General features: G+C 54.1%; 2 protein-coding genes across 2 annotated transcripts; both read right to left on the bottom strand.

The window, feature by feature from the left end:
* Nucleotides 1-2,665: 2,665 nt before the first annotated feature.
* Nucleotides 2,666-9,762, bottom strand: LOC147645548 (E3 ubiquitin-protein ligase PHF7-like). Its single transcript, XM_086874487.1, has 16 exons — nt 9,531-9,762; nt 9,162-9,435; nt 8,742-8,833; nt 8,555-8,656; nt 8,151-8,275; nt 7,912-8,074; nt 7,719-7,825; nt 7,389-7,502; nt 7,124-7,242; nt 6,160-6,975; nt 5,558-5,843; nt 4,555-4,681; nt 4,179-4,249; nt 3,877-3,964; nt 3,077-3,161; nt 2,666-2,858 (listed from the first exon to the last, which is right to left on the bottom strand). Exons 2-10 carry the CDS (start codon nt 9,202-9,204, stop codon nt 6,206-6,208), a joined length of 1,635 nt encoding a protein of 544 aa, XP_086730613.1. The 5' UTR covers nt 9,205-9,435; nt 9,531-9,762; the 3' UTR covers nt 2,666-2,858; nt 3,077-3,161; nt 3,877-3,964; nt 4,179-4,249; nt 4,555-4,681; nt 5,558-5,843; nt 6,160-6,205.
* Nucleotides 9,763-13,349: 3,587 nt separating this feature from the next.
* Nucleotides 13,350-20,292, bottom strand: LOC147645547 (E3 ubiquitin-protein ligase PHF7-like). Its single transcript, XM_086874485.1, has 16 exons — nt 20,212-20,292; nt 19,843-20,116; nt 19,423-19,514; nt 19,236-19,337; nt 18,832-18,956; nt 18,593-18,755; nt 18,400-18,506; nt 18,070-18,183; nt 17,805-17,923; nt 16,841-17,656; nt 16,239-16,524; nt 15,236-15,362; nt 14,860-14,930; nt 14,558-14,645; nt 13,758-13,842; nt 13,350-13,539 (listed from the first exon to the last, which is right to left on the bottom strand). The coding sequence occupies exons 2-10, from the start codon at nt 19,883-19,885 to the stop codon at nt 16,887-16,889; spliced, it is 1,635 nt and encodes a 544-aa protein (XP_086730611.1). The 5' UTR covers nt 19,886-20,116; nt 20,212-20,292; the 3' UTR covers nt 13,350-13,539; nt 13,758-13,842; nt 14,558-14,645; nt 14,860-14,930; nt 15,236-15,362; nt 16,239-16,524; nt 16,841-16,886.
* Nucleotides 20,293-21,039: the final 747 nt, after the last annotated feature.

Raw genomic sequence — 21,039 nt, 5'->3', positions numbered from 1 at the left:
GCAAGGCATTGAGGCAGAAGGAGCCAGAAGAGCTCAGCCATGCAATCCCGAGCTGTGGACACTTTGTCCTCAGCACCAGGAACCCGTTTGCTTCTCCAGGCCCTGGGAAGTGCTCCGGTGCCTCTCCCGCAAGTTATGCATCGACACACAGCCACCGACTCTTCCTCAACCCTTCTCAGCACTGGACAGCAGGACACAGTAAAATGTTGTCTCTGGTGCATGATCTAATTATTCAAAGTCTAATTATTCAAAGTCCTGCAAAGAAGCAACTTACATTGAAAGCATCCACACCAAAATCCCCAAACCCTGGTACAAATCTTGAACTGACACAAGAAACATGTTCCTATTCAGAAACACAGTGTTGGCTAACATTTTGGTCAATATTTTTTCCTATTAGGTGTTTGAATGGATTTCAAAAGTAACATTTTTTGGCAAGTTCTTCAAGGAACAAGCAGGAAACACGTGTGAACTCGAAAAGAAGATTTATTGGCTTGCTTTCACATCCCTTTTGGAATCCCTATGCTTCATCCAGCATGCAAGAAAATTGTGAAAATCCAACTTCATATTAGGAGAAGTTTCTGAATTTGCAGTTTGCCTCAAAGACTTTCTGTACACAGTTAAGGAACTGGCTCTGGAACTTACAGGGATTGAGTGGTTCCCCTGACTGGACATCACCACATGACCTTACCAAAACAACTATTCTTGCCTCGCAATTTGAGCTCTTCTAGAGGCTTTGTCCTGAGCAACTTTGTTAGGTCCCTCTCTGCTCGGCTGTCGAGCCTGTCCAGGTCCCTCTGGAGGGCAGCACAGCCTTGTGGTGCATCAGCCCCTGCTCCCACTTCTGTGCTATCAGCAAACGTGCTGAGGGAGCGCTCTGTCCCTTCTGCCAGGTCACTGGGGAATAAGGCAAACAAGGCTGGCCCCAGCACGGCCCCCTGAGGTCACAACCCTCTGAGTTTGGAGCTCCACTGTCCACTTCTCCACCCTACTCTCCCTGAACTGCCTCAGGAGCATATTATGGGAGACAGGGACAAAGCCTCGCTGAAGCTCCAGCTGACAACTCAGCCACTGCTCTCCCCGCACAAACCCAGCCAGTCACTGCAGCACAGGTGGCTATGAGATTCCTCAAGCATGGTTTTCCCTTCCTGTTATTCCCGAGCTTTGGAGATGACATCCAGGAGGAGGTGTTGTGTCACCTGTCGGGAGATGGAGGAGAGGCTGATGGGCCTGCAGTTTCTTGGCTTCTTCTTGGTGCCCTTTGGGAAGACTGCAGTGATGCAGGCTTTCCTGCAATGCTCATGCCTCTCTTGCGAAGCATCACCTTCCCTGACTGGCTGAGAGAGCTCCCAGTGCCGGGGCCAGGAGCAGAGATTTCCCCTGGCCCCAAAAGGGAAGGCAGGGCTCGGGCCGTGTGTCAGTGCGACGTGGCAACGGGAGGAGAAGGTAAGGCAGGGATGCAGCTGCCCAGGGACCAGAGGGGCCCCACACCTCGGAGCTCTGGGCCTGTGCTGCAGGCTCACCTGCCTCTCCCTTCCCAGAATCAGCGCAGGAACATCCAGAGGAGACCGCGGTGTTCCTGAACGCGACGACGGGAGCAGAAGGCGGACAGGAGCAGGGCTCACGCAGGGCTGATCAGGGAGTAGCACCCTCATTGCTCTGGGCATGTCCTGCAAATTCCCCACACCCTTCTTCCCTCCACAGAGAGACAGCACCAGCACCTCGAGGACACCGTGTTGTTCCTGGACAGGGACTCAGCGCTGACAGCCGCCATGTGCGACAGGGAGCAGGAGGGCCCTGATGGCAGGGAGCCAGGTGATGGCAAAGCAGCCCCTCCTACAGCCTGGCCCAGGGGCTGTCGGGGTGGCCAGCGTGGGGCCCAGAGCAGAAGCCAAAGGAGGCAGGAGCTGCTCAGCCAGGCCAGGGCTGGCAGCCTCCTTCCTCCTCAAGTGGGGCCCAGCTGGGCCAGGGGGCAGCTGTTGGGAGCCCCGTGCCCGCAATGGCCGCTGCTCTCCAAGGCCTCCAGCCCTGCCCATCAGCCAGGCACGCAGGCAGGAACAGAGCAGCTCTTGGGGTCGATGCTGCGGGCTGAGAGCCCCACAGAGCTGCTGACGCCCGCTGCCATTGGCTCTGTCCCCTGCAGCATGCCTGCTGTGTCGTTGTGTAAAGGCTGACCCCTGTGCTTCCCCAGGCCCTGGCAAGTGCCCCTGTGCTGCTCCTGTGCTGCCCAGGGCACCCACGGGCGTTGCTCGTGCCTGAGAGCGACCAGAACCAGCGGGGAGTGTGACAGCTCCGCTGCCCTGGGCTCGGCTGTCAGGCCAAGACACCCCTGGGCAGGGGGCAGTGTCCTTTTGGGCCTGGCAGAGCCCGTAGGCTCCTGGAGGGCTGGGGGCCCTGCTCCGGCCCAGCCTGGCCCAGGCCTGGGAGGCCTTTGACATTGCTGATTGCCCTCACAGCCTCCAGGGCCGAGCCAGAGCTCAATGGCCCCAGCCTGTCCGGACAGTCTGGACTGGAGCCTTCCCGTGGCTCCCCGGAACCCGAGAGCATCAGCGCCAGCTCAGAAACACTGCCTAACCGGGTTTGACAGTATTTTTTCCTGTTAGGTCCTTGAAATGATTTAAAAGGTAATGTTGTTTGGCAACTTCTTCAAGGAACAAATACGACATGATTCTTTTCAAGAAAGGTTTTATTAGTTTGGTTTCAGTTTCCATTTGGAATTCTTATGCTTCCTAAGACGATCCAGAAACTAATGAAAACCTAACATATTCCTAGGAGAAGTTTTTGAATCCACTACTCGCAGAAGTCTCTAAATTCACTGTTTCTCTTAAACACTTCCCTTACACCTAGTTAGCTAGCTGCTCCTGTAACAGAGAGAGATGCAGTGATTTACGTGGCTGGACATCACAACATGATGTTACACACACCAGTATACTAACAGCCTTTTGTTCCCTGACAGTTACAAAGCTTCAGGCTCTTCTGGAGGTCCTGAATTAATTTTGCGTGCACATCCATAGCCGTGTTCCCTCCCCATGCTCAGCATTCAGCCACAGTTACCAGGGAACAGATGTTCCATACTCACCTCAAGCAATAATCTACGTCTTTCTTCCCAACCCTCTTATTCTTCACTGAACTCTACAGATCTACAAAAAATTACTTTGGGCCCTCTGCACAAAAGAAAACACAACAGAACACCAATCAATAGGGTTCAACACTTGTGATTCTGCTGCTGCTCCCAACAAACATGAATGAACAACACAACAGTCAAGTCAGAAGCTCTATTCTTCACGTCCCTCCTATTCTCTTGCCCCCCACCACATGTCGGCTCCAACAGAAACGTTCCCTACTGCAGCCTGGTGTACTAAGAAAAATGAAAGGCAGCAGCTGTCTCCCTGAACATGCTGAAATCTAAATTGCAGTGAAACAGCAGCTCTTGCATTAAATGCTCAGCAGCAGGATCCCACAGCTGCCCCCCAGAAGCGCTGCCTGCCAAGGGCTGAGATCTCCATTCTAACACACCCTGCAAATCTGATGGGCTGGAAGATTGCAGGGCAGTAACTGTATGAACACAGCCATACATTTCATCAGCGTTATCTAACAAGTCTCAAGAAAGGAACGTCATTTAAGCCTGACTTGAGACTGTAGTCTACAAAACAGAACAAGCAATTGTTTTGGCAACCTGTGTAATTTTTGGGGCTGTGTATGTTTTCTTTTGTTGTTGTTGTCTTTGTTTTGAAATAGAAAATTTACTGGCTTCAGAAGAGAAAGCCCCAGATTCACTAGGATGAAGAACCGCACGGACATATGTCGCTGACAAGAACCCTCAGCATTCCTAACAGTAACACCAGAAAGACAGGAAAAAGTTAAAAATGATAGACCTACCTGAAAAGATCCCAAATGTCTCGGTAACCTGTCTAGTGACTATTTTTTCCCTAAGCTCTACAAGTTCCTATAGCTATGAGGTAATTATCTGAAAGAAAGGAAAGGCAGAAAGCTGCTCAGCCTTTATTTTTTACCAGGACTGTCTCGTGGGATTCTACCACAACTTTGACCACAAGAAAGGATGGCAAATTTTGACTACAGAGCATTCATAACCAGGAGGCATCTTTTCCTCCTTACTCAAGTCCAGTAAGGGTTTAAAAGGGAAAAATATAGAAAAGGGGACTGAACAAGTTGTGTCATACCTCTTAGGCGTTCGTCATCTATGAAGTAGAAGAAAACTCTAGCACTTTCTGTGCGTGGTAGAGAAAGAACCCTAGACAAGTACAAAGGGGTTTTATCAATCTCAAAGGTCCTATCAAATGCCCTGAGCACAAGTTAGAGCTGTAGTGCCTCAGAGAAATGGTGTACATGGAAGAGCTCTACTCCATAGTATGCAAATAAAGCCTTCTATTAAAGAACCCCACTTTTTACAATAAAATTGACTGTGTCTTTGCCTTTTGGCTCTCACTGCTCAGAGGTGTGCAGTGTCAGTTTCCCATTTTCTCAGTGCTGCCATTAATATTCCCACAGCATCCAACTACTACAGCCAAGTAGACAACAAATACAAATGGAACTTGCCTTCCTTGGTGCTTTTCAATTTCTGACATCTCCGGCTCACCAGCAGCCCCAGACGGGATGTCTTGGAAATGTGAATCCTGTTGCCACCTGACGTTTTCCGGTTTTGTCGTTCCAAGTACGTAAGGCTCTGCAAAACCAGCACCAAAACAGAAAGCAAGTCAAAACCAAATTATTTCTCTGCTTGCCCGGAAAAATTCCTCTTTTCAAGTGAAATATTTACACTGGAGAAGACAGATTTAGGAAGGACAAAATCTTCTTCTCCCTGATTTTCTGAGCTGTAACTCTCCTCCAGGATTTTCCACTTTGTTCTAGGCATCTCCTATGCATTCTTAAACATTTAGCATCACATCCAGAAGACAGTGAATAGCTTCTGAATTCAGCACAAGTGTGGTGGGCTTGTTGCTTTGTGGTGTTGTTTTTTAATATTTTGGGTAACTTGGCACGGTTTCCTTTCATTCCTACCTGACTGAGACTTGATTAAATATTCCTTCATCTGCATTTCATAAGGCCTTATTTTATCCGAGCTTAGGACACCCCAGTGATCCTTCAGTTTCTTTTTTCTGAAGGTCCAGGAATAGAATTCAGTAACTAACAGAATGTTCATGGAGCTTGGGGTCAACTCCAGGATTTTGTTCCTCCCTCTACCTTAACACCCATTTTCCTTAAAATCCTGTTGGCTTCCATGTAACTTGGTATGACTGCTGTGCCACCTTTTTCCCTGCTTGAGAAGTTTAGGGGAAGCTTTTTCACCGCTCTGCAAAAATCCCAATGCCTTCTCAAGGCGTGCCTTTCAAAATTCCTGAGATGCAAGCAGGAGTTACCTCTCATTAATCTCCCACAGCCTTGGCAAGCAGCAATGAGGATCAGAATGCTTCAGCAGAAGTACTGACTTCTGCTGCTGAAAATCCTCTGGATTATGACCTTCTTTACACCGTATTGCTCTACAGTGCCTGCCAGAAGCCGTTCCTTAGAAATGGCTCCGTTAGGAGGGTTCTGCTCTTACCTTCTTTGATGCCCAACTCCTCTGTGTCTCCAAAGAAGGAAAACTGGAAAGCACTGGACTCCTGAGTTCTGTCGTTTTCAGGCAAAGGTCCCAGACGTTCGTCTGGGGCAGAGTCCTGTGCATCCTCTTTGTCCCAGCCTGTTTCCACTGTCTTTTCCGGTTTCATCTTTGAAGGTCCAAGCAAGTGTTTTAAATCAGCAGCAGTGTCGCAATCGATTTCTTCAGACACTGAAAGCAGTGTCTCACTCTCTTCTTTCTCCCTCTGCTTTACTGAAGAAAGGCTTTACTGAAATGAGATTGTTTAAGGATAGCGACTCAACACATGTCCTTTTCAAAGACAGCTTCCCTAAGAGCCACCTTGCTCGTCATGTCTCCCTAAAGGTATCCAAGCCATTAAGGATTCACGTTCAAGGGTAAGCAGTGGGGAAATATCTGTCTAAAGACAGGAATGAGTGTCCTTTTTAATCAGCTATGTGCTTAAGTGACTTTTCCCTACACAATACATGGTAACATAGAAATCAAGAATCGTGGAAATGCCAAGAGCTAATTCGGTTTTCCCACAGACCTGCAAGTCTCGAGGTCCCTGTACTGACCCTTCTCACCTTCACTTACGGCAGCAAACAGAGGGACTAGAAAGAAAAGGTGACACTACGTGCTGCTGTTGGAGGTCCCAGTTGAGGCCCGACGTGGCTGGCGGGAGCGGTTGCTCCAGCGCGACGTCCCCGACGGTGTCCCCCTGCGCCTGGGCCTCTCAGCACTTGCTGCTCTCCTCCTGCTCCTGTCCTGGCGACTCCTGGAGCGGACAGGTTGATCCGAGGCTCGACGTTGCACGCAGGAGCGGCTGCGTCTCGGGGACGTCCCTGAGGACGTCTCCCTTCGCCTGGGCCTCTCTGCCCTCGACGTTCTCCTGCCGCTCCTGTCATGGCAACTCCTCGACCGGGCAGGTGGACTCTGGGCATGAGCTTGCTGCCGGGAGCGGCTGTGTCTGCGGGAAGCCCGCGACGGTGTCTCCCTTTGCCTGCGCCTCTCTGCACTTGATGTTCTCCTACTGCTCCTGTCATGGCGACTCCGCGACCGGACGGCCCCATCTGAGGCCCGCCTCTGCTGTTGAGAGCGCCTTCGCCTGCGGTCAGGCCCAGCATGTCTGGAATGGACCCTGTCCTCAGGGCCCGTCCAGCTGCTGGATCTTGCCCTTGGTGTGCGTGCGCTGCCGGTGTCTGCCAAGGAAGAAACTGCATGCCGGGGGCTTCTGTGGCTGCTGGTCCCTGGAGTTGGAGACTGGGGAGCCAGACCCGATGGCACTGCGCTGCTGGAGCTCGGCCTGATGGCCTCGGATTCTGAAAGGCCGTGAGCAGGCTCCAGTCCTGACTGTCTGATCCGGCTGGGGCCATTGAGCTCTGGCTGCTCATCCCTGGGGGCTGTAAAGCCAAACAGGAATGTCAGAGGCCTCCCAGGCCATGCCCAACCAGAACACTGCCCCCAGCCCTCCAGGAGCCCATGGGCTTTGCCGTGCCCAGCCTGGGCACTGGCCCCAGCCCAGGGACACCCGCCTGCTTTGCCTCATACCTGTGCCGAGACCAGCACAGCTGTCACACTCCCAGCGGGTTCTCCTCACTGTCAGGCCAGAGCAGCGCCTGTGGGTGCCCTCGGCAGCACAGGAGGAGCACAGGAGCAGCTTCCAGGGCCTGGGGAAGCAAACGGGTTGATGGCTCTGAGAACAAAGTGTCCCAGCACGGGATTGTGCAGCCGAGCACCACTGGCTCCTTCCGCTTTGAGCCCTTCCTGAGACACAGGTTCCCTGCAGAGCCCCGGGTGCAGCTTCCCAACTCACCCCTCTTCCTCTGCCTCCTCCCTGCCTCCTGGGTAAAGGCATTCCCTGGCATTGCACCTGCTGTGACGCACTCTCAGATCCGCGAAGGCGTCGTTGTCCTCCCATGTTGGCAGTCTGATGGGGAAAGGAAAAGCTCATGTGTTTCTGCTGCCCTGACCGCATGGACGTAACAGGGTGTCCCTGCTCTTCCTCCAATGCTTTTCCAAGTCCCGTGAGAAGCGCAAGTCCAGACTCCCTGGATGGGGCAGGGCCTGGACTGCTGGGGCAGGGCCTGGCACAGCACGGCACTTGCACCCTCCTGTCTTGTGAGCCCCGCAGAAGGACACCAACCTGAAGGGGATGCGGATTCCCATGATGAACATTTCGACAGCGAACATGCCATCGTCTCTGCAGAGGGGGCAGCAGAAGGAGAAAAAACCAGCACGCATGGCCTGTCCCTGCAGGGCAAACAGAAGCAGTGTGAGCCAGGCCCTGGTGCTGCTGAGCACCTGCTGTGTCCCAGGCCTGAGGGCATGGCTCCCACCTGGAGGCAGTCCCTGTGGAACCAGGCTCTTTGGCACGTTGGGCACACTATGGTGGTAAAGGTCATTCTGTCTTCCACTGGCTCCATGCAGATGGGGCATTCGGTGCCCGGCTCTGGAGTCACCTGCACCATCTGCTCTGGACGGTGCTCAGGGCAGTAGGACCTGGGGGCAAAAGGACGGGCATAATGAGAAAGTCTTGGTCCTTCCCCAAGGGTGGCCAGAAGGGGAGAGGAGCTACCTGTATGGGGCAATGTACTGCGTAACACAGCCGCCCTCCTTGGCACAGGGCAGGTGGAACCATCTGTCGCAGCCTTCCTCGCAGCACATGATGGTGGCCCCGCTCTGGCCGCAGACGCAGCAGTGCTGGAATGAGCCAGGCAGCCCCATCAGCGGCAGCCTCGGGGCCTCCCCAGGCAGCCCCAGGGCTGCGGGCAGGGAGCAGGATGGGGCTGCTGCTGGCTCTCAGCCCACAGAGCCAGCTGGTGGAGGAAGCACCTGTGCCAGGGCCTCTTTGGAGCTGCTGGGAGCCAGACTTTGTCCCACAGCTGGCTGCATGGCCGGCCTTTCTTGCTGGGGCTCTGGGCTAAGCTCTGGCAAACGTCTCCTGGCACAAATGTCCCTGCTCTTTTGCCAGGCTCTCACCTTCTGTGCCGCCCGCCTGACTGCACATTGGATATCTTGAGGAAGAAAACCCAGGAATCCAACCTGTTTCTTTTCTTGCCGGAAAAGAAGAGTGGCAAAATACTGCAGAAAAGGGGAAGAGGTGATGAAGACAGGGTGGCAGGGACTGCCCATTGCAATGCGGGAGGGAGTGCCCGGAGCCACTCACCAGGCAGAACATGTGGGCACAGAGCCCGTATTTCTCCCGTCTGTTTCCGCAGGTGTCCGGGTCAGCGTCCACACGATGACACAAAACGCATGCTGCAGGGGACAGAGCCAATGGCAGCGGGCGTCAGCAGCTCTGTGGGGCTCTCAGCCCGCAGCATCGACCCCAAGAGCTGCTCTGTCCCTGCCTGCGTGCCTGGCTGATGGGCAGGGCTGGAGGCCTTGGAGAGCAGCGGCCATTGCGGGCACGGGGCTCCCAACAGCTGCCCCCTGGCCCAGCTGGGCCCCACTTGAGGAGGAAGGAGGCTGCCAGCCCTGGCCTGGCTGAGCAGCTCCTGCCTCCTTTGGCTTCTGCTCTGGGCCCCACGCTGGCCACCCCGACAGCCCCTGGGCCAGGCTGTGGGAGGGGCTGCTTTGCCCTCACCTGGCTCCCTGCCATCAGGGCCCTCCTGCTCCCTGTCACACATGGCGGCTGTCAGCGCTGAGTCCCTGTGCAGGAACGCCGCTGTCTCCGCCAGGTGCTGGTCCTCTCTCTCTGTGGAGGGAAGAAAAGTGATGGGAATTTGGAGAACAGGCCCAGAGCTACGAGGGTGCTACTCCCTGGTCAGCCCTGCGTGAGCCCTGCTCCTGTCCGCCTTCTGCTCCCGTCGTCGCGTTCAGGAACACCGCGGTCTCCTCTGGATGTTCCTGCGCTGATTCTGGGAAGGGAGAGGCAGGTGAGCCTGCAGCACAGGCCCAGAGCTCCGAGGTGTGGGGCCCCTCTGGTCCCTGGGCAGCTGCATCCCTGCCTTACCTTCTCCTCCCGTTGCCAGGTCGCACTGACACACGGCCTGAGCCCAGCCTTCCCTTGTGGGGCTTTGGTTGCACGTGTCACAATGGCCACTCTGACATCAGCATCTTGCTCCCAAGATTCACGCAGCCATGGCCTCACATGCCCGGCAGCCACTTGAGGCCGCCCCCTTGGGAACCGCGGTTCTGACATGGTTCCAAGCCTTTGGTCAGCACGGAACCAGGCCAGAGACTCCTGCAGCAAGTGCAGGGTCCAAGCCCAGGCCCCAGGGTAGCCATCGAGGGTGGCACTGTAGGCACAAAGGTGCTGTTCAGGCACGGCCACGCCAGGGCTCCTGCCCCTGGCAGTCGGTTGCCCAGAGAGCTTGTGCAGAGTCTCTTGCACTGCACAGATTCCAAACCTGCTCTTGGTGAACCGATGTTTTCCTCAAGACCTCTCTGCAGTAAACTGAGATGAACCTGATTTCATGCCCGTGCTGATCACTGTTGGGAACAGGAGATAAAGCTGGGGACCACTGCAGCTGCCTCCCAACCTCAATTCTCCTGTCATCTAACGATCTCATGAATTTGACATTTCCTATTAAGCGGAAAAATTACTATTAAGCTTCTGAGAAAGCTCATCCTTTACACTGACTCTATGGAAACCCGGGAAATTCAATGAAAGATTACCTTGTATCTGACTGGAGAGCTTGCTACAGTGCTCAGCTCAGGAGCCAATTGCTTTTCCCACATTAAAGAACTTTGCCAGTTTTGTCCGTGCTTTCCTTCTAGCAACTATATTGAAAAAAGTCAAGACGGGACACACGCAAACCGTTCTTGTAGAGTTTTCGCATTCACACCTTTGCAAACACGCTCCTGCAAAGTCCAGATCATTGACTGCTAGAACAGTCAGCGGGACCCCAGGGAAACAGGGCAGGGGCTGACAAGCAGAGATACCCTGCACGTGCCTGATGCTGGGGCACCGGGAGTTCACCCATGTTCCTGTCTCCAGGGGAGAGCCCCCTTGGGTGGAAAACAATGCCTTCACTGAACTAGGAGGGAGGCACAGCAGGTGCAATGCCAGGGAATGCCTTTACCCAGGAGGCAGGGTGGAGGCGGAGGAAGAGGGGAGCGTTGGGAAGCTGCACGCGGGGCTCTGCAGGGAACCTGTGTCTCGGCAAGGCATTGAAGCAGAAGGAGCCAGAAGAGCTCAGCCATGCAATCCCGAGCTGTGGACACTTTGTCCTCAGCACCAGGAACCCGTTTGCTTCTCCAGGCCCTGGGAAGTGCTCCGGTGCCTCTCCCGCAAGTTATGCATCGACACACAGCCACCGACTCTTCCTCAACCCTTCTCAGCACTGGACAGCAGGACACAGTAAAATGTTGTCTCTGGTGCATGATCTAATTATTCAAAGTCTAATTATTCAAAGTCCTGCAAAGAAGCAACTTACATTGAAAGCATCCACACCAAAATCCCCAAACCCTGGTACAAATCTTGAACTGACACAAGAAACATGTTCCTATTCAGAAACACAGTGTTGGCTAACATTTTGGCCAATATTTTTTCCTATTAGGTGTTTGAATGGATTTCAAAAGTAACATTTTTTGGCAAGTTCTTCAAGGAACAAGCAGGAAACACGTGTGAACTCGAAAAGAAGATTTATTGGCTTGCTTTCACATCCCTTTTGGAATCCCTATGCTTCATCCAGCATGCAAGAAAATTGTGAAAATCCAACTTCATATTAGGAGAAGTTTCTGAATTTGCAGTTTGCCTCAAAGACTTTCTGTACACAGTTAAGGAACTGGCTCTGGAACTTACAGGGATTGAGTGGTTCCCCTGACTGGACATCACCACATGACCTTACCAAAACAACTATTCTTGCCTCGCAATTTGAGCTCTTCTAGAGGCTTTGTCCTGAGCAACTTTGTTAGGTCCCTCTCTGCTCGGCTGTCGAGCCTGTCCAGGTCCCTCTGGAGGGCAACACAGCCTTGTGGTGCATCAGCCCCTGCTCCCACTTCTGTGCTATCAGCAAACGTGCTGAGGGAGCGCTCTGTCCCTTCTGCCAGGTCACTGGGGAATAAGGCAAACAAGGCTGGCCCCAGCACAGCCCCCTGAGGTCACAACCCTCTGAGTTTGGAGCTCCACTGTTCACTTCTCCACCCTACTCTCCCTGAACTGCCTCAGGAGCATATTATGGGAGACAGGGACAAAGCCTCGCTGAAGCTCCAGCTGACAACTCAGCCACTGCTCTCCCCGCACAAACCCAGCCAGTCACTGCAGCACAGGTGGCTATGAGATTCCTCAAGCATGGTTTTCCCTTCCTGTTATTCCCGAGCTTTGGAGATGACATCCAGGAGGAGGTGTTGTGTCACCTGTCGGGAGATGGAGGAGAGGCTGATGGGCCTGCAGTTTCTTGGCTTCTTCTTGGTGCCCTTTGGGAAGACTGCAGTGATGCAGGCTTTCCTGCAATGCTCATGCCTCTCTTGCGAAGCATCACCTTCCCTGACTGGCTGAGAGAGCTCCCAGTGCCGGGGCCAGGAGCAGAGATTTCCCCTGGCCCCAAAAGGGAAGGCAGGGCTCAGGCCGTGTGTCAGTGCGACCTGGCAACGGGAGGAGAAGGTAAGGCAGGGATGCAGCTGCCCAGGGACCAGAGGGGCCCCACACCTCGGGGCTCTGGGCCTGTGCTGCAGGCTCACCTGCCTCTCCCTTCCCAGAATCAGCGCAGGAACATCCAGAGGAGACCGCGGTGTTCCTGAACGCGACGACGGGAGCAGAAGGCGGACAGGAGCAGGGCTCACGCAGGGCTGATCAGGGAGTAGCACCCTCATTGCTCTGGGCATGTCCTGCAAATTCCCCACACCCTTCTTCCCTCCACAGAGAGACAGGACCAGCACCTCGAGGACACCGTGTTGTTCCTGGACAGGGACTCAGCGCTGACAGCCGCCATGTGCGACAGGCAGCAGGAGGGCCCTGATGGCAGGGAGCCAGGTGAGGGCAAAGCAGCCCTCCTACAGCCTGGCCCAGGGACTGTCAGGGTGGCCAGCATGGGGCCCAGAGCAGAGGCCAAAGGAGGCAGGAGCTGCTCAGCCAGGCCAGGGCTGGCAGCCTCCTTCCTCCTCAAGTGGGGCCCAGCTGGGCCAGGGGGCAGCTGTTGGGAGCCCCGTGCCCGCAATGGCCGCTGCTCTCCAAGGCCTCCAGCCCTGCCCATCAGCCAGGCACGCAGGCAGGGACAGAGCAGCTCTTGGGGTCGATGCTGCGGGCTGAGAGCCCCACAGAGCTGCTCATGCCCGCTGCCATTGGCTCTGTCCCCTGCAGCATGCCTGCTGTGTCGTTGTGTAAAGGCTGACCCCTGTGCTTCCCCAGGCCCTGGCAAGTGCCCCTGTGCTGCTCCTGTGCTGCCCAGGGCACCCACGGGCGTTGCTCGTGCCTGAGAGCGACCAGAACCAGCGGGGAGTGTGACAGCTCTGCTGCTCTGGGCTCGGCTGTCAGGCCAAGACACCCCTGGGCAGGGGGCAGTGTCCTTTTGGGCCTGGCAGAGCCCGTAGGCTCCTGGAGTGCTGGGGGCCCTGCTCCGGCCCAGCCTGGCCCAGGCCTGGGAGGCCTTTGACATTGCTGATTGCCCTCACAGCCTCCAGGGCCGAGCCAGAGCTCAATGGCCCCAGCCTGAGCGGACGGTCTGGACTGGAGCCTTCCCGTGGCTCCCCGGAACCCGAGAGCATCAGCGCCAGCTCAGAAACACTGCCTAACCGGGTTTGACAGTATTTTTTCCTGTTAGGTCCTTGAAAGGATTTAAAAGGTAATGTTGTTTGGCAACTTCTTCAAGGAACAAATACGACATGATTCTTTTCAAGAAAGGTTTTATTAGTTTGGTTTCAGTTTCCATTTGGAATTCTTATGCTTCCTAAGACGATCCAGAAACTAATGAAAACCTAACATATTCCTAGGAGAAGTTTTTGAATCCACTACTCGCAGAAGTCTCTAAATTCACTGTTTCTCTTAAACACTTCCCTTACACCTAGTTAGCTAGCTGCTCCTGTAACAGAGAGAGATGCAGTGATTTACGTGGCTGGACATCACAACATGATGTTACACACACCAGTATACTAACAGCCTTTTGTTCCCTGACAGTTACAAAGCTTCAGGCTCTTCTGGAGGTCCTGAATTAATTTTGCGTGCACATCCATAGCTGTGTTCCCTCCCCATGCTCAGCATTCAGCCACAGTTACCAGGGAACAGATGTTCCATACTCACCTCAAGCAATAATCTACGTCTTTCTTCCCAACCCTCTTATTCTTCACTGAACTCTACAGATCTACAAAAAATTACTTTGGGCCCTCTGCACAAAAGAAAACACAACAGAACACCAATCAATAGGGTTCAACACTTGTGATTCTGCTGCTGCTCCCAACAAACATGAATGAACAACACAACAGTCAAGTCAGAAGCTCTATTCTTCACGTCCCTCCTATTCTCTTGCCCCCCACCACATGTCGGCTCCAACAGAAACGTTCCCTACTGCAGCCTGGTGTACTAAGAAAAATGAAAGACAGCAGCTGTCTCCCTGAACATGCTGAAATCTAAATTGCAGTGAAACAGCAGCTCTTGCATTAAATGCTCAGCAGCAGGATCCCACAGCTGCCCCCCAGAAGCGCTGCCTGCCAAGGGCTGAGATCTCCATTCTAACACACCCTGCAAATCTGATGGGCTGGAAGATTGCAGGGCAGTAACTGTATGAACACAGCCATACATTTCACCAGCGTTATCTAACAAGTCTCAAGAAAGGAACGTCATTTAAGCCTGACTTGAGACTATAGTCTACAAAATAGAACAAGCAATTGTTTTGGCAACCTGTGTAATTTTTGGGGCTGTGTATGTTTTCTTTTGTTGTTGTTGTCTTTGTTTTGAAATAGAAAATTCACTGGCTTCAGAAGAGCAAGCCCCAGATTCACTAGGATGAAGAACCGCACGGACATATGTCGCTGACAAGAACCCACAGCATTCCTAACAGTAACACCAGAAAGACAGGAAAAAGTTAAAAATGATAGACCTACCTGAAAAGATCCCAAATGTCTCGGTAACCTGTCTAGTGACTATTTTTTCCCTAAGCTCTACAAGTTCCTATAGCTATGAGGTAATTATCTGAAAGAAAGGAAAGGCAGAAAGCTGCTCAGCCTTTATTTTTTACCAGGACTGTCTCGTGGGATTCTACCACAACTTTGACCACAAGAAAGGATGGCAAATTTTGACTACAGAGCATTCATAACCAGGAGGCATCTTTTCCTCCTTACTCAAGTCCATTAAGGGTTTAAAAGGGAAAAATATAGAAAAGGGGACTGAACAAGTTGTGTCATACCTCTTAGGCGTTCGTCATCTATGGAGAAGAAGAGAACTCTAGCACTTTCTGTGCGTGGTAGAGAAAGAACCCTAGACAAGTACAAAGGGGTTTTAGCATTCTCAAAGGTCCTATCAAATGCCCTGAGCACAAGTTAGAGCTGTAGTGCCTCAGAGAAATGGTGTACATGGAAGAGCTCTACTCCATAGTATGCAAATAAAGCCTTCTATTAAAGAACCCCACTTTTTACAATAAAATTGACTGTGTCTTTGCCTTTTGGCTCTCACTGCTCAGAGGTGTGCAGTGTCAGTTTCCCATTTTCTCAGTGCTGCCATTAATATTCCCACAGCATCCAACTACTACAGCCAAGTAGACAACAAATACAAATGGAACTTGCCTTCCTTGGTGCTTTTCAATTTCTGACATCTCCGGCTCACCAGCAGCCCCAGACGGGATGTCTTGGAAATGTGAATCCTGTTGCCACCTGACGTTTTCCGGTTTTGTCGTTCCAAGTACGTAAGGCTCTGCAAAACCAGCACCAAAACAGAAAGCAAGTCAAAACCAAATTATTTCTCTGCTTGCCCGGAAAAATTCCTCTTTTCAAGTGAAATATTTACACTGGAGAAGACAGATTTAGGAAGGACAAAATCTTCTTCTCCCTGATTTTCTGAGCTGTAACTCTCCTCCAGGATTTTCCACTTTGTTCTAGGCATCTCCTATGCATTCTTAAACATTTAGCATCACATCCAGAAGACAGTGAATAGCTTCTGAATTCAGCACAAGTGTGGTGGGCTTGTTGCTTTGTGGTGTTGTTTTTTAATATTTTGGGTAACTTGGCACGGTTTCCTTTCATTCCTACCTGACTGAGACTTGATTAAATATTCCTTCATCTGCATTTCATAAGGCCTTATTTTATCCGAGCTTAGGACACCCCAGTGATCCTTCAGTTTCTTTTTTCTGAAGGTCCAGGAATAGAATTCAGTAACTAACAGAATGTTCATGGAGCTTGGGGTCAACTCCAGGATTTTGTTCCTCCCTCTACCTTAACACCCATTTTCCTTAAAATCCTGTTGGCTTCCATGTAACTTGGTATGACTGCTGTGCCACCTTTTTCCCTGCTTGAGAAGTTTAGGGGAAGCTTTTTCACCGCTCTGCAAAAATCCCAATGCCTTCTCAAGGCGTGCCTTTCAAAATTCCTGAGATGCAAGCAGGAGTTACCTCTCATTAATCTCCCACAGCCTTGGCAAGCAGCAATGAGGATCAGAATGCTTCAGCAGAAGTACTGACTTCTGCTGCTGAAAATCCTCTGGATTATGACCTTCTTCACACCGTATTGCTCTACAGTGCCTGCCAGAAGCCGTTCCTTAGAAATGGCTCCGTTAGGAGGGTTCTGCTCTTACCTTCTTTGATGCCCAACTCCTCTGTGTCTCCAAAGAAGGAAAACTGGAAAGCACTGGACTCCTGAGTTCTGTCGTTTTCAGGCAAAGGTCCCAGACGTTCGTCTGGGGCAGAGTCCTGTGCATCCTCTTTGTCCCAGCCTATTTCCACTGTCTTTTCCGGTTTCATCTTTGAAGGTCCAAGCAAGTGTTTTAAATCAGCAGCAGTGTCGCAATCGATTTCTTCAGACACTGAAAGCAGTGTCTCACTCTCTTCTTTCTCCCTCTGCTTTACTGAAGAAAGGCTTTACTGAAATGAGATTGTTTAAGGATAGCGACTCAACACATGTCCTTTTCAAAGACAGCTTCCCTAAGAGCCACCTTGCTCGTCATGTCTCCCTAAAGGTATCCAAGCCATTAAGGATTCACGTTCAAGGGTAAGCAGTGGGGAAATATCTGTCTAAAGACAGGAATGAGTGTCCTTTTTAATCAGCTATGTGCTTAAGTGACTTTTCCCTACACAATACATGGTAACATAGAAATCAAGAATCGTGGAAATGCCAAGAGCTAATTCGGTTTTCCCACAGACCTGCAAGTCTCGAGGTCCCTGTACTGACCCTTCTCACCTTCACTTACGGCAGCAAACAGAGGGACTAGAAAGAAAAGGTGACACTACGTGCTGCTGTTGGAGGTCCCAGTTGAGGCCCGACGTGGCTGGCGGGAGCGGTTGCTCCAGCGCGACGTCCCCGACGGTGTCCCCCTGCGCCTGGGCCTCTCAGCACTTGCTGCTCTCCTCCTGCTCCTGTCCTGGCGACTCCTGGAGCGGACAGGTTGATCCGAGGCTCGACGTTGCACGCAGGAGCGGCTGCGTCTCGGGGACGTCCCTGAGGACGTCTCCCTTCGCCTGGGCCTCTCTGCCCTCGACGTTCTCCTGCCGCTCCTGTCATGGCAACTCCTCGACCGGGCAGGTGGACTCTGGGCATGAGCTTGCTGCCGGGAGCGGCTGTGTCTGCGGGAAGCCCGTGACGGTGTCTCCCTTTGCCTGCGCCTCTCTGCACTTGATGTTCTCCTACTGCTCCTGTCATGGCGACTCCGCGACCGGACGGCCCCATCTGAGGCCCGCCTCTGCTGTTGAGAGCGCCTTCGCCTGCGGTCAGGCCCAGCATGTCTGGAATGGACCCTGTCCTCAGGGCCCGTCCAGCTGCTGGATCTTGCCCTTGGTGTGCGTGCGCTGCCGGTGTCTGCCAAGGAAGAAACTGCATGCCGGGGGCTTCTGTGGCTGCTGGTCCCTGGAGTTGGAGACTGGGGAGCCAGACCCGATGGCACTGCGCTGCTGGAGCTCGGCCTGATGGCCTCGGATTCTGAAAGGCCGTGAGCAGGCTCCAGTCCTGACTGTCTGATCCGGCTGGGGCCATTGAGCTCTGGCTGCTCATCCCTGGGGGCTGTAAAGCCAAACAGGAATGTCAGAGGCCTCCCAGGCCATGCCCAACCAGAACACTGCCCCCAGCCCTCCAGGAGCCCATGGGCTTTGCCGTGCCCAGCCTGGGCACTGGCCCCAGCCCAGGGACACCCGCCTGCTTTGCCTCATACCTGTGCCGAGACCAGCACAGCTGTCACACTCCCAGCGGGTTCTCCTCACTGTCAGGCCAGAGCAGCGCCTGTGGGTGCCCTCGGCAGCACAGGAGGAGCACAGGAGCAGCTTCCAGGGCCTGGGGAAGCAAACGGGTTGATGGCTCTGAGAACAAAGTGTCCCAGCACGGGATTGTGCAGCCGAGCACCACTGGCTCCTTCCGCTTTGAGCCCTTCCTGAGACACAGGTTCCCTGCAGAGCCCCGGGTGCAGCTTCCCAACTCACCCCTCTTCCTCTGCCTCCTCCCTGCCTCCTGGGTAAAGGCATTCCCTGGCATTGCACCTGCTGTGACGCACTCTCAGATCCGCGAAGGCGTCGTTGTCCTCCCATGTTGGCAGTCTGATGGGGAAAGGAAAAGCTCATGTGTTTCTGCTGCCCTGACCGCATGGACGTAACAGGGTGTCCCTGCTCTTCCTCCAATGCTTTTCCAAGTCCCGTGAGAAGCGCAAGTCCAGACTCCCTGGATGGGGCAGGGCCTGGACTGCTGGGGCAGGGCCTGGCACAGCACGGCACTTGCACCCTCCTGTCTTGTGAGCCCCGCAGAAGGACACCAACCTGAAGGGGATGCGGATTCCCATGATGAACATTTCGACAGCGAACATGCCATCGTCTCTGCAGAGGGGGCAGCAGAAGGAGAAAAAACCAGCACGCATGGCCTGTCCCTGCAGGGCAAACAGAAGCAGTGTGAGCCAGGCCCTGGTGCTGCTGAGCACCTGCTGTGTCCCAGGCCTGAGGGCATGGCTCCCACCTGGAGGCAGTCCCTGTGGAACCAGGCTCTTTGGCACGTTGGGCACACTATGGTGGTAAAGGTCATTCTGTCTTCCACTGGCTCCATGCAGATGGGGCATTCGGTGCCCGGCTCTGGAGTCACCTGCACCATCTGCTCTGGACGGTGCTCAGGGCAGTAGGACCTGGGGGCAAAAGGACGGGCATAATGAGAAAGTCTTGGTCCTTCCCCAAGGGTGGCCAGAAGGGGAGAGGAGCTACCTGTATGGGGTAATGTACTGCGTAACACAGCCGCCCTCCTTGGCACAGGGCAGGTGGAACCATCTGTCGCAGCCTTCCTCGCAGCACATGATGGTGGCCCCGCTCTGGCCGCAGACGCAGCAGTGCTGGAATGAGCCAGGCAGCCCCATCAGCGGCAGCCTCGGGGCCTCCCCAGGCAGCCCCAGGGCTGCGGGCAGGGAGCAGGATGGGGCTGCTGCTGGCTCTCAGCCCACAGAGCCAGCTGGTGGAGGAAGCACCTGTGCCAGGGCCTCTTTGGAGCTGCTGGGAGCCAGACTTTGTCCCACAGCTGGCTGCATGGCCGGCCTTTCTTGCTGGGGCTCTGGGCTAAGCTCTGGCAAACGTCTCCTGGCACAAATGTCCCTGCTCTTTTGCCAGGCTCTCACCTTCTGTGCCGCCCGCCTGACTGCACATTGGATATCTTGAGGAAGAAAACCCAGGAATCCAACCTGTTTCTTTTCTTGCCGGAAAAGAAGAGTGGCAAAATACTGCAGAAAAGGGGAAGAGGTGATGAAGACAGGGTGGCAGGGACTGCCCATTGCAATGCGGGAGGGAGTGCCCGGAGCCACTCACCAGGCAGAACATGTGGGCACAGAGCCCGTATTTCTCCCGTCTGTTTCCGCAGGTGTCCGGGTCAGCGTCCACACGATGACACAAAACGCATGCTGCAGGGGACAGAGCCAATGGCAGCGGGCGTCAGCAGCTCTGTGGGGCTCTCAGCCCGCAGCATCGACCCCAAGAGCTGCTCTGTCCCTGCCTGCGTGCCTGCCTGATGGGCAGGGCTGGAGGCCTTGGAGAGCAGCGGCCATTGCGGGCACGGGGCTCCCAACAGCTGCCCCCTGGCCCAGCTGGGCCCCACTTGAGGAGGAAGGAGGCTGCCAGCCCTGGCCTGGCTGAGCAGCTCCTGCCTCCTTTGGCTTCTGCTCTGGGCCCCACGCTGGCCACCCCGACAGCCCCTGGGCCAGGCTGTGGGAGGGGCTGCTTTGCCCTCACCTGGCTCCCTGCCATCAGGGCCCTCCTGCTCCCTGTCACACATGGCGGCTGTCAGCGCTGAGTCCCTGTGCAGGAACGCCGCTGTCTCCGCCAGGTGCTGGTCCTCTCTCTCTGTGGAGGGAAGAAAAGTGATGGGAATTTGGAGAACAGGCCCAGAGCTACGAGGGTGCTACTCCCTGGTCAGCCCTGCGTGAGCCCTGCTCCTGTCCGCCTTCTGCTCCCGTCGTCGCGTTCAGGAACACCGCGGTCTCCTCTGGATGTTCCTGCGCTGATTCTGGGAAGGGAGAGGCAGGTGAGCCTGCAGCACAGGCCCAGAGCTCCGAGGTGTGGGGCCCCTCTGGTCCCTGGGCAGCTGCATCCCTGCCTTACCTTCTCCTCCCGTTGCCAGGTCGCACTGACACACGGCCTGAGCCCAGCCTTCCCTTGTGGGGCTTTGGTTGCACGTGTCACAATGGCCACTCTGACATCAGCATCTTGCTCCCAAGATTCACGCAGCCATGGCCTCACATGCCCGGCAGCCACTTGAGGCCGCCCCCTTGGGAACCGCGGTTCTGACATGGTTCCAAGCCTTTGGTCAGCACGGAACCAGGCCAGAGACTCCTGCAGCAAGTGCAGGGTCCAAGCCCAGGCCCCAGGGCAGCCATCGAGGGTGGCACTGTAGGCACAAAGGTGCTGTTCAGGCACGGCCACGCCAGGGCTCCTGCCCCTGGCAGTCGGTTGCCCAGAGAGCTTGTGCAGAGTCTCTTGCACTGCACAGATTCCAAACCTGCTCTTGGTGAACCGATGTTTTCCTCAAGACCTCTCTGCAGTAAACTGAGATGAACCTGATTTCATGCCCGTGCTGATCACTGTTGGGAACAGGAGATAAAGCTGGGGACCACTGCAGCTGCCTCCCAACCTCAATTCTCCTGTCATCTAACGATCTCATGAATTTGACATTTCCTATTAAGCGGAAAAATTACTATTAAGCTTCTGAGAAAGCTCATCCTTTACACTGACTCTATGGAAACCCGGGAAATTCAATGAAAGATTACCTTGTATCTGACTGGAGAGCTTGCTACAGTGCTCAGCTCAGGAGCCAATTGCTTTTCCCACATTAAAGAACTTTGCCAGTTTTGTCCGTGCTTTCCTTCTAGCAACTATATTGAAAAAAGCCAAGACGGGACACACGCAAACCGTTCTTGTAGAGTTTTCGCA

Source organism: Cyanistes caeruleus, unplaced genomic scaffold, assembly GCF_971803275.1.
Source record: "Cyanistes caeruleus unplaced genomic scaffold, bCyaCae1.hap1.1 HAP1_SCAFFOLD_232, whole genome shotgun sequence".
Lineage (NCBI taxonomy): Eukaryota > Metazoa > Chordata > Aves > Passeriformes > Paridae > Cyanistes > Cyanistes caeruleus.
This window is presented reverse-complemented; position numbering and strand designations above follow the sequence as displayed.